The sequence below is a fragment of the Tiliqua scincoides genome, chromosome 1 (assembly GCF_035046505.1).
Source record: "Tiliqua scincoides isolate rTilSci1 chromosome 1, rTilSci1.hap2, whole genome shotgun sequence".
Classification (NCBI taxonomy): Eukaryota; Metazoa; Chordata; class Lepidosauria; order Squamata; family Scincidae; genus Tiliqua; species Tiliqua scincoides.
In genome coordinates, this window is record NC_089821.1 from 209,464,570 (window position 1) to 209,480,047 (window position 15,478).

Sequence of the window (15,478 nt, forward strand, 5' to 3'; positions counted from 1 at the left end):
TATACTTCCATCTTTTTAAAAAAAAAACTGGTAACAAAAATTATTTTGGGTAACTGCAATCGGTAAAAGACTACTGTTTATCTCAAATATAAATTCCCTTTGAAGATTTGTTCCTCTTCCCCAATCCTATAATGACACACTACTGCCTCAATTTAAAAGCTACATATTTATATCAGGAATATTTAAAATAAAGATAGATTAATCAAATCCTGATTTACAGTTGATTTCTCACTTTATTAAGTTAAATAAAGAATGCAATAGGAATTCTTTACACACAATTAACTGAAGCTGATTTCCTTTAAGAAAACTGAAGGTTTTGTAATGAACTCAACAGAATAACCTTCCCCACTTTCATTCCCAAGTATGCCTAATCACCAATACACTAGGTGAAAATGAAGAACAGAAAACAGACTTACCACTTTCATCCCCTTGAGATGGATGTTTGTCTGCTGTACAGACACATACTCCATTTCTGGCACAGCTGCTATCTTCACATAAACAAGACTGCTCCTCCTGCCCGAGCTGCAGTGTAGGGACACTGGTTTCCACTGTCTCACAAGAGATGGAACCTACAGCTCCTCCTTCTGGAACCAGGCTGCCAGAGTCCATTTCATGGGAACAGAGTCCATCAGGAAGATAATGTTTAGCCTGACTGTACTGTGGAACTGCAGCATCACTATTAGATACACTTGGAGTGCTTCTGACTGTTTCACCCACTTCAGTTATTTTTTCTGCTGTAACATCGGGCTGTGGGGGTGGCACAATCAGGAACAGTTTGGGCTTCTTTGAAACAGGTGGTGGTTTTTTGTTTGGTAATATATCCTGAGGCTTGCTGAGATATCCTGACTGTCCCTGAAGTGATGAACTTGCAAGTTCAGAGCAGGAACCTTTGTTCTGCACTGGTGCTTCTTCAACATTTGCTGGCAGTAAATCATTGGCAAACGATGTAGCGAGATTGGCTGTATTTCCAGATATTTTACCACTAGTAGGTTCAGGGGTGTCACCACAGAGACCTGGATAACCCCTCTGACTGGGACTTTTGTCAGTGCTCTTGTCAGAAGCACCATGGAATTTGACTTCATCTTCATCCAGGCTATCACTGTGTCTTATTGACACACATGGTTTTAAAGGTGGTAGAGTCAATTTTTCCTGAGAATTGGTTTCAGAAGCAGATTGAATGGATGGTTCCACCTCTGGCATCATTGTTTTCCTCACAGACCTCAACTGTACCATCTGCAGTGCTTGGGTGGTTACTAGGGGCATTGTGGGTCTAATGGGACCTTCCTTGAGTGGTTGTTTTATTGTGCTCTTACAGGAATCTTCCTGATTATATTTCTTGAAAGAATATGACATATGTTTATATGCATTGTTTGTAAATTTTGGGTCCAGTGGTGGGGCTGGCGGAGGACCTGAAGAAGGGAAAGGGGGAGAGGGAGGATATGGAATGGGAACAGATGAGGGAGAGAAATGACTCCCTGATACATCCTGTGGTGGACAATGAAACCATGGAACACTCTGAGGAAAAGATGCACCCATAACAGATTCAGGTGGTGGTGGAGGGAAATTGGGAGATCCAGGTGGGGGAGGCAGATCCATAACATCTGTTAAGGGGGGAGGTGGGGGAGGAAGAAGATGGTCATCAGAGTCTGGAGACATTGGCATCGAAGGAGAAACTAGAGGGAAGCTCATGGCAGGATCTGATTTCTTCACATTCACACTCCCTTCAGTAGATGTATTGGAAGAAAGAGAGGTGGAAGAGGGAGACAGTGAAACTGAGGACAGCAGGGAAGACTTTCTTTCAGGCACTTTAGGTTTCAACTTGGGTTTCCCATTTTCTGTTGAAACAGATTTTAAAACGACAGGCACTGGTGTAAGTGCTGTGGGTGTATTGGACTGGCTAGAATATCCACTAGATGGCGATGTCACTCTATGAGACTTTTCTGGGGAAGTGGTCTTTGGTTTGGTCAAGGCACTAGACACTTGTGGAATAGTAGCCCTTGACCCTTCATTGAAGCGGCTAATGTTATAATCATTCAACTTGGGTGCAGTATTAGCAGACTGAATTACTGGGGATTTCAAGGGATCATCTGGCATCCCAGGACAGTCACCGTAGTAACCCCACTGATCAGCATACTCTGACTTCATGCTGCTTGTCTCACTCTGTGAGGGTGTGACAGCACAGATAGAGTACATATTCAAGCCAGTTGCAGATATCATGCTGCTGCTGGCACTCACAGAGCTCTGACTACGAGAGCGTAGCACCCAAGGGTCATCATAATCACTGCTGGGGCTCTGAGATGGGGAGCTGCCATTTTTAGACTTAAGGTTCAACTGCAGGGAGTGTTGGAGGCTAGCAATCAGCATGTCATCCAGTACTTGACCATTGGACTGAGATTTCTTCTTAGGGATCCTTCTAAGAGAGTCTGTTCTGGATGGTGGTAGTGGTGGTTTCTTTGCCTTTCTTAAGGATATACTTCGTGAAAGGAACTTGTCACTGCAGGTTGACAAGTCCCCCAGAGATTTTTTCGCAACCCCATCAAATACATTAATGACACTATGCCTTGGATTTCCAAATTCATTATTTTTGCTGCAGGTTTTACCAGACTTGAGCCCAGAGTCCACATGCATGGAGGTGTAATAGCCATCATGATCAACAGAGTACAAAGAGTTTGAGTCTTCTTTGGTCGAGACTCTTTCAAGGCTGCCCATACTCACAGGCGTGGAGCAGCCCGAAGTGGCACAGTTTGACTTATGTAAGGGCATCTCCTCACTTCCCGAACGCTGGTAGGCACAACACTCTGTGTTGTTCAGCCCATTGCCCTGTGTTTTGTCCACTGAGTAACTGGATTCACTCTTGCTATCACTGTCCTGGGAGTGACTTGGAAAACTGCTCTTACAGCTGTAGGCCATATTTTGATGCCCATTCTCTACTGATCCTGCACCAATGCGAGATACTCCCAAATCTCCAAGAGCAAGCACCATCACAGCATTTGATGGGATAGAAGTGTCTGAGGTCTGTGAAAGATGCATTGAACTAGTCTCACTCCAGGTACCACTAGAAGACTGTTGCTGCTCTTTTGTGGTTGCTATATTGTTTGCAACAAGATTGCCTCTAGACTTTGTATATGAGGAGTAATTGGCGGTTTTACTGCCTAGCAAACCTGCGCTCTGCGTGGTGTGAACAGCAATTAGCTCTGATGAGGACGATAAAGTAGCATTTGGCATTATGCTGGCCGAGTACGCAGCAATGGGAGAGATCATGCATGCTGGGCTTTCTGCATGTTTCATCTCTTGGGACTGTGGTCCTTGAAGCACCCCTGCCCTACTGCTCTTCCCCATGTGAACTGCACTATCATCCACTTGCAGTTTGCTTGTTGGGCGTGACAACATTCCATCTTCTGTTGACTTAGAGAGGCTATGCCTACGTTCTAGTAATTGCAGGGACACTCTTGCCCCAGACCGAGGTAGGCTGTAAAAACCCAGGTCGCTGTTTAGGCGAGAGGGAAATGCAACCCCAGCAGAATCACTCATCACAGACATGTTTCCAGAGGAATTGGAGAACTGTGACATTTGGGCTGCAATTCCCTGACCTTTCTGTGCTCGTATTCGTCTCACTGAAGGTGGCACCACTTTGACTTCCTCTGTCTGACAGCTAGAGTCCTTCGTTTCAGATTGCTGCATAGCAGAGTGATAGCAATCAAGTCTTCCTAGTGTGGAATAGTGATCTGGAACACACAGTGAATGGCCACGGAAGTCACTTTTACCAGTGCCAACTGTTGAAGTTAAACAGAACAAATATTATTCAAATTACCGTTTCACCACAGGCTTTTTTCTATACTCATTAACCAAACAAACAAACAAAACAAAACAAAACAAAAACCAAAGGTCTAATACAATTTGTTGGCCTTGGGTATTACAAATATGCTCATCTGTTTCAAATATAAACCTATGCCCCAATCCTATTGCAGATTTGTGTTGCCAGAGGTAGTGTTCCAGCAGCAAGAAGGCTCTATGCCCGTGTGAAAGCTGGGCTGCTGTTGCGAGCTTCTGGGCTGGTGCCACAAATGGGGCAGTGGCATGGTGCATGTAGCAGATGCTTGCAGAAGCTCCACTAGTGCTGGTAAGTTGGTAGTGGATATGTATCGTGGGAGGGGAGGGACAAAGGGAGAGTTTTGGGAAGTGAAGGGGGAGGGCAGGAGTGGATCCTGGTGACACCAACATGTGCTGGAAACTTATCCACTCATTTTTAACACTTTATCTCCCACCCCTTTTCTTTCCTTGGACATACTAGTTATATAACTGGCTTGGATCTGAGGAGACCCATAGGCCACCAAGAGGCCTACTCAGAGGTAAGTAGAAGATATTTTTATTTACTTCTGGCAGGCTTCCTGCTTGCCCCCCCCCCCATGCATTGCACACACTGTCAGTGCGACTGCATTGGCAGCAACAGTGACGGACATGACTGGGCAGTAAATATGATTGCATTTACAGTATGATGATTCTCACGTAAAAATGCTGGGCTTCAGAACAAACTATATGAAAACAGTTACCATAACTTAAGAGCGAGGGTCAACTGGGGATAACCAATACTATACTTCCAGACACCCCACATTTTAATTTAAAAAGGTTTTAAATCATATCAGCTTTTGTTGCATTCAGCACAATACAGAGTTTGTCAAGATGTTATATGATCTCTTATAGTTCAGTCCTATACCTGAGAATTGTTGTTCTGAGTCCTGTAAGATTTGGCACATGTTCTTGGACATTGGCCTAATGCAGTGCTGATGTATCTTTAATACCATTGCAAACTACAGCCAGTGTAAACTCTAATACAGGGTGGAGACACCGGTGAGACACAAAGAAGTGGACTAACTTGATACTGGGCACACTCAAATGTCAGCACAATGCTGTGCCAACATTAGAGCTGGTGTAGGAATTAAAAAAAATAGAAAGCTACAAGACGGGAAAAAATAACAGAAAATTTCACACACCTGCCTCCCTCTCTGCGCTATCCACTTATCAATGGCAGAGCATAGGATACAATTATCCACAGGATACAAATTTGTAGCCAATGACAGCACACCCATCTCTTTACTAAAGCTCCTGCCAGGAGGGCCACAATGCAGATGATAGGGTACGTGGCATGGGGCTGTATCTCTCTGGCCTCAATTTATCAACACTTAGAGCACACACACAGAAGCCTTCGTGATGGAAACCCATGAGGAAAGGGAACTTTGCACAAACAGCCTGCTTCCCCAAACAGTGGTATCTCCACTCCACTATTCCAAAAGCGGAAGCAAGGGCAATGTACTCCACATAATTAACCAATGGATTGGGGGAAATCCTATGCCACAACTTACCGATGCTACATAATATCTATACCCAACTCCAGATTCTTCAATATTGTTAGTCTTTGCTATAAACTGTGTTGCCTTCCTTTTTCAACAGCTAATACCACTGCTGGTCCAACACTCAACTCAAAACTCTTGTTTTTCATGAGTGCAACACTGCCACATGATAAATAATAGTCATTTCCTAAAGAGTTCCAGTGCAATCTCTAACAGGGGAGGAAAAGGCAACTCTGCCAGGCACCATTCTCTCAAACCCAACAGAGCACAGATTTGCACCCACATAATGTCACTTTGTTTCACATAAACACTGAGTATATATTCTGATCCAGAGCCTATCAGTCCAATCCTACATAACTCCCAGTGTGGCAGTACAGAAGTGCCAATGTGGCATCTGCTGAATCCTGCAGGGCAGTTGCAGTATCTGGAGGTCTCCTTGGAGTAAGGGAACATATCTTCCCTTGTTTCAGGATAAGCCTTGCCAGATATAATCAGACCTGCACAAGCTCTATAGGTGGCGCAAGTCCACGTGGACCTGTATCAGAGGATCACAGCTGGGACAGGGGTTAGGATATTGGTGTGTACTGCTGCTGCTGATACTGCCCCCCTCCGCTTATTCTGGTGGCATAAGGCCCAGGCAGGTTTGGGACATATGTGTTGCTGATACTGCGATCTATGCCTTGTTTTCTGTTTCCCTTTGCTTTCCACAGGCAGCTGTTCCGTGTGACCACATACTCCATTGTGCACACCACAAGGGAAGCCTGCAGTATGTCCAACAGCAGTGACTAGTGTGATCCCTGTTAACTGGTTAAGAGGCACTTTTTCAAGTGGGTGCTCCTCTTTTATTTAGCAGGGGGAGAGTAACTGGCCCACCTCACCCCAGCAGTGTCTTTTCTAGTGGCTGTCTGCTGGTGTTGCATCTTTTTAGATTGTGAGCCCTTTTGGGACAGGGAGCCATTAGTTATTTTCTGTAAACTGCTTTGATAACTTTTTTTGAAAAGCAGTATATAAATACTATTATTATTAATAATAATTTCAACTGTTCCTCTGTGGAGTTGCTGACAGGATCCTGTTACTATGGAAACTTCATGACAGTGACACATCTGGTGCAGCCAAACCTCACTGACACCTACCACTTTGTTATCTGTTAGATAATTTGCAAAAGTACAAGAGCTTTGTTGGAATAAGATGGTTGGCAACCTCACTTGTGTGTTTCTATTTCAGGTGCTGTTCCAACTGTGATGATATTCAATAACAACTTAATTTTATCACATTTATTGCTACTTTGTTAATAGACAGGGATCCCTTCCTCCTCACAGTCCTGGTTTCTTACGTCAGTAGGTCTCAGGGTGGGACTACGTAGGAGAAGGAAAAGGGGCTCCCTCTGCTATTAGATTTCTGAGCCTGCAAAATTCTCACTCTCTGATTCCTTGGGCTCCAATGGGAGTGTGGGAGAAGGCCTTTGTGCGTCAGGAGCCACCAGTCTCCTGCTGCCATGATATATAGTTGAGGGTTGGAGGAAGGCAGCATGACAACAGCTATGCTGGGACTAGTGTGTAGTATGTGCCAGGCCAGCAATAGTGCAAAGGGAATGATGGGGCTGGGGCTAAATTGAGGCATACAATTAAAATGAAAAAAGAGAATGTATTTCATCTAAGAAGTACATGTCGATGATTTTTTGTACATTGTACAGGATTGTACAGGATTTTGTATCCACGGATTTGACTCAACGCAGATGGCCATCCACGTTGAGTTGCTAAAAAAAAGTCCCTTTAAATGTTTTTAAACAAGAAATAAGTGTGTGTGGGCTTCTGTTTCCTCATGTGGCAAGCTGGGAGGCAGTCTCTGGGTGCTTGGAGCTATTTCCAGATCGTGCTTCCCCCCCCCCATTGTGGAAGCTACCCCACAGAAGGAGCTGCCACACCTCGTGGTTCCTGCTGGTCAGTCTCTCTCTCTCTCTCTCTCTCTCTCTCTCTCTCACACACACACACACACACACACACACACACACACACACACACACACACACACACACACACACACACGAGGCTGTGCTTTCCTAAAGCCCTGCGATCCCCTTCCCCCCCTCGTTCCTGCTGCCGCCACCGCTGCCGCCACTGTGCACCCCTCATGGGGTCTGCCCCATCCTCATAAGCCAGTCTCAGTTTGAAGGAAAGGTTAAAGAGTTATCCCCAGGGCGCTTCTGAGAAGCGACTGGCTGAGATCTCCTGTTTCCTCGATTGCCTGCTTGCTTTGGGGCTCGCTCACCTCACATCCTCTTAAGACCACTGAAACAAGGGGGGGAAGCTTTGGCTTCTGCCTCCTCATGTGTTGGGGGTCAAGAGAAGCTTTGCAGCTGGTTGGCTGGCCCTTCATCTTGTGCAGGGGTGGGCAAACTTTCAACTTTGGGGATCATGGACCTTTAACAATTGTGTGGGAGAGAGAATTTCAGCAGGTGCAGCTTGTCATCTGTGGGATGACAGATGGGATTCTATATAATTCCTAAAATTGAAAGTTTGTCCACTCCAATCTTGTGGGTGAGGAGGAACTGGAACCAGGCGAAGCCCCCTGGTTTCAATGTTCTTAAGGGGATGTGAGCAAGACCCAAAGCAAGCAGGCAGCTGAGGAGACTGGTTGACTTCAGCCAGTTGCTTTGCAGAAGCGCTGCTGGGGTATGTCTTTAAACTTCCTGTGAGCTGAGACCAGGTGGGTGGGTGGGTGAATGAGTGAGTGAAACCCCCACGCATAAGGAGGTTTGACTTTATCTTATGGCTTAATCCTATGTTGGCCAGCCAATAGTGGAATGTATGTTCTGCTGCGGCCTACGCCCAGGTAAGGGAATGAATATTCCCTTACGCAGAGGAGACCTCTGCAACTACCTTCCCCACCTGCTGGTGAAGCGTTACAGACCCACCAAGGCAGGCAGGAGGTGGTACAAGGGAGGTGGGGCTGGGTGGTGGAAGGGTGGAACAAGGTGGCAACGGGGGAAGCAGTGGTAGCTATTTAGGATTGGGTAGCTAAAATTTTCTGCCTTCAGAACCTTTCTACCTTCAGAAACCCTTTCCACACTGACTAGACTGCCAATGTCTGTTTTTCTCTTGTAGAACAACAGTGTATTTTACACATTCTGGGGCATGTGCTAGGGTGCACAAACAAGTTCACACCGAGTGCTGGCTTCACTATTACCTACTGTGCCCAGAGAGTCTGATCTAGAACACCACCTAGGTTCAGCTGCTGCTGCACATGCTAGGAAGATTAGTAATGGTGAACAAGCTTTCTATCTGGAGAGCTTGTTTGTCATTACTGATTTTTTTCACTGAAAATCAGTGACTGATAAGCTTCCAAAAAGCCACAGAGTTCTCTAGAACTCAGTCTGAAAACCAATGAGTTGGCAGAAAGCCCATCTGTTTAGTGCACAGTGTGTATTTACATCCTTATAGGTCAATGCATTAAAAGACTACTACAAAGAGCACATTCTTCTGTCAAAAATATCCTATAGTACTGCAGAAAACAGTATAGGGGAAAGAGTCTGTTATCCAAAGCAGCGTTCACAACAAAGGAAAATGCAGCCGTTTTGAATTCTTGCTTGGGAGCTACTCTTGAGTGCTTTTATGGCATGTCAGATAAGGAACTCCCTCCCAGAGCCTTTCTGTTCTCTTAATTGTTCAGTGCAACTGAACTGTGAAAAATAAGGGCATTCTTTCCATAAATTTTAATAGCAGTGTAGGCCACATTCACTTGTTTTCATTGGCATACGGTACACTAGCATTAGAGAGAGTGAAGGTTTGGAGAAAAGTTAAGGACATCAAGTATGAAATAGTAACTTTTTTTTACTTTTTCAGACTACAAATTAAACCTTAACACATATTTTAATGCATTTTGCCTACTTTGTAGATTCTTCTGATTTCCAAAAAGCATAGACTGAAGTCCTGTTCCTACTGGAAGTGTTGTTTTCCAGTCAGAATTTGACCTTTAGAGTAAAAGACTGAAGAAATATGCCCCTTCATTGCTGGCAATTCTAAACAGTAGAGCCTAATAATAATAATAAAAAGGAGGAGGGAGAATGACATCTACAAGAACAGAAAGCAATAAAATAAGAAACACGCTAATATGGATAATATTGACATTTTGGGCGCAATCCAGAGGCACCCTTCGGCCAATGCAACTCTCTTGTGCCGGCCCATCTTCGTTGCACTTTTGCATCAACATAAGGGGAGACAGGCCAGCGCACAGAACTGCGCCAGTCTCCCTGTGCTGACACAGGCCCTGGGGAAAGGTGAATTGCATCAGGCGAGCTCGGCCTGCGTGGAGGTCTTGGGGGGGGCGAGGGGGAGGCAGGGAGGAGGCTGGAGGGAATTGTTTGTGGGTGGGGAAAGGACTGTGAGCAGGCAGGCTGAACTGTGGGAGGCGGGGAGCGGGGCCAGGATCCAGCACTTATGCCGGATCCCAATTCTGCTCCTGGACAGCCCGGGGCAGTCCTGGGCTGCTCAGGTTTGCACCACCAATTCAGGTGGCGCAGATCCAAGTAGTCCCATAGGGGCTGCTGTGGCTCTCCCTGGGTTAAGGGGAAAAACCAATCCAGTGGGGCTGTTCTTATGTTCTCCAAACTGAAGAAGGCGCAATTTATACTGCAGTTTGTATTACCCTGTTATACAGCCCAATCCTACCTAAATCCATGCACTGCAATGGAGCAGTGCAGCTTCCACTGCATCCCACAGGATATTTTTGGCTGCTACAGCTCTCCTCGGGACAGGGACATTAGTCCCCTTGCCCCAGGTTAAGCCGCAGCAGCCACAGGACCTATGCTGGTGCTACCACTGATACAAATGTTGGGATTGGGCGCTGGCCTAAACAGCTCACAAGTCGTCGTGAATGTGCTTTATGGCACATTTATGACACTTGTAGGCCAGTGCAAGGGACTTGTGCTAGCCTAAAATTAAGTTAGGATTGTGTTCCCAGTGTCTATATTTTTCTTCTTCTTTTCTTTACAATGAATTCTTGTCAGTATCAATATGCATTGTTTTCATTTTTACTGTTACCTGCCCTACCTCAACTTTTTTATCCAGGAAGCAAGAGGCAAGTATTCTGAATAGTTATAGTCATTAAGAACGGACTATATCATCTCAAATTTATAAGGCGCTGCTACCTTTCATCATTTTTCCTGTCTTATAATGATAAGAAAATGAAGGTGATCAGACAAGATAAATCTGACATTATATTCTTGCAAGGAAACATAAAACAGAATACTAGAATTCTAAATAATCTTTGTTTTTATGACCACTTTATTGCTGCAGGTTCATCAAAACTGAAGGGTGGGAATCATCCTAGCAAAAACAGTCTTGGTAATTAAAAATGTTATTAGGAATCTTAAGGGAAGATGCATTATCTTAAAGGGCTTTATATATATATATATATATATAGACCCTCAAATAAATAAAAACACTGCTGTCCTCATTCTCACAAGTAATTAGAAACTCTTTAAGAAATGAATTCTTAATGAATTCGTGTTTCTGATAAACCCAGGAGGCAAAAATTATACTTACTGGTTAGGTTATATTTTGGCATCTCACAATTTGTCCAAAGGGCAGCCCAATCCTATCTAGCCTGATGCAATGTGGCCGTATGGCTAAGCTGGGATTGAGCAGTGCTGGCACTGAGTAACATTTGTTCTCTTACCATGTGTCAAGCCTCAGCCTGACATCTGATATACTGATAGCCTGATATTGCTGACACAATTCCAAAAAGCCCCCCTGTAGGACTTCCAGGTCTGCGAAGGGGGTAAGGACATTGCAGAGGCCTCCTCTGCTGATTCCATCCTCTCCAAGCCCTGATCGGCTCCCACTTTCTCCTTGCACCCATTACACCCTTGTTCAGTACAGAACTGACCTATACCTGTGGTTGCTTTTAGGTATTCAGTGCTGGTAGATGGTGCAAGCCTTCCCAGTGGTACTTCTTACTCACACGGTGCCGCAACATGTTTTACAGCATGTTTGCAACACCCTACGCCAGTGCAGCAGCCACTGCACATATGTAGCTGGTGACTAGGATTGGGCTGCTAATTGCTGGATTGGGTCCATTACTGTGTCAGACCATGCTCCAGTGACAAGTGTTAACTAAACCTTAAACAACCTTTAATCCTACCTGGAGAATAACAGCCAATCCTATCCACAATTTCCTGGGAGTAAGCCCCATTGACTCTACTTTTTCTGAGTAGACATGCACAGGACTGGGCTGTAAATCTACTTCTATTAAATAAAGACTAAGGGTGCAATCCTAACCCCTTATGTCAGTACTTTCCAGCACTAACATAAGGGCTATGCAGCTCTGAGGTAGGGGAACAAACATTCCCTTACATTGAGGAGGACTTTGTGAGTGACACCCAACTGCAGGATGCAGCACATGTCCCATTGGCACCGCTACGGCAGTGCCAGAAAGCAATGACATAAGGGGTTAGGATTGCGCCCATAGTGATGCAGAAAGTGGAACTGGCATCTTATTTTAAGATCAATCCCTAAGCTAATGTGATTCTGAAGATGTTAAATCTTATCAGCCTATAGATATCACCCTATAGATTTTTTGATTTTTTTTACTGCAACATGGGCAGCAAGGCTCAATAGCTTCATCTCTTCCTGTGTGCATAAGGATCATATGGGGTTTATTCCAGGATACCAGACTGCAGATTACATTCGTGGAATGCTTAAGTTTTTGTAAAGTGGTCAGAACGGACCCTGACAGTCTTGAGAGGTATTAAAGGCATTTGACCATCTAGCATTTTCAAATTTCCCATGGCCATTTTAAAGGGCTCCACACTACTCGTGGGTGCTATTTTAAAAGTCTCTGCTGCATTCAGCTAGGCAGTAGACAGCTTCAACATGGTGTCCACGAGTAGCATGGAGCACTTAAAAACTATCTGCTTTCGATGTTAGAGAAACCGAGAACAGATTTTAAAAATATGTGATTATGATCAATTTGTAATCTGATACGCCTAGCACATATTCAGTACAAATTCTCAAGGCAAATTTTCACATTATTATTTCCTTTAAAAATATTACTTGGAAGTCAAATCCAGTTTGGGGTACCTTCCAGAGATATGAACAGGAGACTCACACTCCTATGTCACTCTGAGTCGAGAGCTTAAGTCCATGTAAATAAAAAGTAACATCTGAAAACAGCTCTTATATTCCTACATATTTCTATTGTAGGAAATCTAACATACTATAACTTATTAAAAGACAGCTTTGCATCACATTCAGTAAAATCAGTAAGAAGGGACCTGTAATTTCCAGGTGGGAAAAGGAATCAACTACTGTCCCTTTCTCACTGATCATATATACATTTATTTCAAACTGTTAATAGGCCATCAGACTGTATTGGCTTCATGAGTGCAGGTAAATGTTACGAGTTTAGTCACAGTAAGCAGTAATTATTAATTGTAATGGAATACAGTTCTGATGAGCCATACCTAGCTCTCTCTGGATGTTGTCAGGGATTCCTGTAATAGTCTTTCTCCTTTTCACTTTCTTCGGCCGCCTTACCACAGTGTCTGTGTAAATTAGAGACCTCCGTATGCTGGCTTGGCGGTCAAAATGCTCCCCTGATATACAGTAGAACAAGCAAAGCACCATTACTTTCAAGCACGCTGACATCATGCACTTTCTTTCACTTACTTGTTGTAGAAATGAAGAAAAGGCATTAATATATGATGTTAGCTCAGTCATATAGCATGGATATACACTTAAGGAAAAGATACAGCACTTGTCACTTTAAGGCTTAAGTATGGAGTCATATGCTCCCATCAAAGACCTTAGTTTTATCAAGCCAGATTTTCATCTGATTAATCACAACAAGCCATGGATGTCAGAGCTGGACAATTATAGGTATATTATGTCCAGTCCTTTCATGTTGCCTGAGGAAGTGAAAGAGACAGAGTGTATTATTTTTTCCTAAAAATTCAAGTAATGAATCTAAGGCAGGAGTCTCCAAACCCGGCCCAGGGGCCAGATGCAGCCCCACAGTAAGCCTCTATCTGGCCCGTGGCCAGTCTCTGATCCCCTGAGAGCCTCTGGCCCAGTTGACCAAACACAACCAGAGTTGTGCTTGTGGGTTGGGAATGGGGGTCCATTTAAGTGTGTGCTTTATTTCTTGGGCTGTGTTGGTGCTTGGAGAAATCCTGCACATTTGAGCCCATTCATTCATTTATTCATTCTTCTAAGTTGATCTCTAATGTATTGATTTAAATTTTATATTTAACTTTATTCCCAGCCCTCGACACTGTGGTAGATATTTGATGCAGCCCTTCAGCTGAATAGAGACCTCCGATCTAAGATATGAATCCAAGTAATATGTACTAAATGATAAGACAAATCATGTCAACTTCAACTATTAGCCAAAGAACAATTAATGACACTTCCTTCTAAATAAATGTGCTTATGAACAGGGCATTAATGACTAAAGCTATGATGGTTTCAGTCTTTAGAGAGGGATCTTTGTAGTAGAAAGAAGTTATCGTGCCAGAAGTAATAGCCTCTGGTATGCAATGTGGATGACTGTTGAACAAAGATGAGGGGAAAAGATCAGGCGGCAAATTCAGAACTTATGGAAGTGAGTGTACGGAGGATGAACTTGTATAGATCATCAGAGTGCATATATTCCAGGGTTGCTAAAAACCACTGCATTTTTTGTTGCACAGAAGTGTTTACATTTTGCATGTCAGAGAACAAAGCCTTATAGCTGACCATGTGCTGTATCATAACTGGACCCAGCTGCGTTACTGTAGGTTGAATAGCTTCAAAAAAATCCACTGTTTCAAAAGAGTTAATAACTTGGTCATTTTAATTTTTTTCAAACTATTTTCACACTGGTTCTTCTGTAAGAGGTGGTTTATGAGTCTCCATTACATTTCCCCCCCTTAAAATAGTTCACATTCTTCAAATTCTTCTCAATATTAAATTCATCTAGGGAACCTTTGATAGTAACTATCCTGTACATTTAGATTTATATTACAATAACTTTACTCCGCCCTGACAGAAGTCAAGGAAAAGTCACACCCATTTGAAACTAGTTTTAAAAAAAGTTTTCTGAACATAATTCTTCAAAATTTTACTTTAATATTTGGTAGCCAAGTTATTTCTCATTGAAAAGTGATTTTGGCAAACTCTAGAAACTGCTGTACATGTCATATGTGTTGTTTCTGAATCTGGATACTTCATCAAGGCACAAGGAAAATGTGGGAAAAGCCAATGACCTAAACGATGCTGCATCCTGTATACTGACTTGAAGGCTTCTCCAGAACAAGAGAGCAAAGACTAAAAAAACAGCTGTTCAACCCAATGTTGTCATATACAAAGAATTTGTTTCTCCCAGGATAATATTGAAACCCCAAAGTATCCTATTATTAATTAGTGAAACATTTGGCAGACAAAAAGTGTGAAGCACTACAGGTTCTTACAAATTATTGTGGGTTTTAGACTTCTCTTTAGGAATGCCCAGTGGGCTTCTGTTTTGCTTTTTTTTAACCTGAGCAACAATTCCCCCATCTCAAGTTGAAAAAGCTTTTGAAGTTTCTTTGATTTTAAAATGTAGCGCCCTGTGTGGCTCAGGGTTGAAAAGTGGGGAGGTCTGTCCTTTGGAAGGTGAAAAGGGGCAAAAGTCCCACTGTGTACCCAAAACTAATTCCACAGTCCTTTATATTGTGCCCAAATCTATCACTAAAGGAAACAATGGCAACTTAGGTAAAAAGATTATAGAAGCTAAAAGGTGAATATAAATGATCATTCACCAAGTGGTAATTTACTTTCTAGGCCAGCAATATTTCGCTAAGTGCTGAGGAGAATTTTACCACTTCTGTGCATCCCCAGATTTCTGACTCTCTATAATGTTTTGACACTATATAACTTTATAACACTATAACTTTAATCTTCAACACAGGGTTACTGATTACTATTTTACTAAGTAACTACAAGCAGATATTCTTACATTACCACTTGATTAATAGTTGTCTGTACTACTCACCCAAAATCATGTGAATTGAGCCTGTTAAGAAACTTCAACAGGTTTAAATTGTGGTTAACTGTATTTAAACGTGTGTGCATGTGTTTAAGAAACCAAGGCCGCAATCCTAACCAACTTTC

The 15,478-nt window shown here is 43.3% G+C and overlaps 1 protein-coding gene across 6 annotated transcripts in view; it reads right to left on the reverse strand.

The window, feature by feature from the left end:
- NHSL1 (NHS like 1) overlaps positions 1-15,478 on the reverse strand; it is a 191,603-nt gene that overhangs the window by 7,418 nt on the left and 168,707 nt on the right. For 4 of the 6 annotated variants that reach the window (XM_066615008.1, XM_066615013.1, XM_066615049.1 and 1 more), the window contains exons 5-6: positions 12,811-12,942; positions 417-3,773 (exon numbers count right to left, since the gene is read on the reverse strand). In XM_066615008.1, coding sequence (XP_066471105.1) covers positions 417-3,773; positions 12,811-12,942 — 3,489 coding nt within the window. The remainder of the gene's footprint in view (positions 1-416; positions 3,774-12,810; positions 12,943-15,478) is intronic. The other 2 variants (XM_066615022.1, XM_066615031.1) reach the window with 1 other exon arrangement.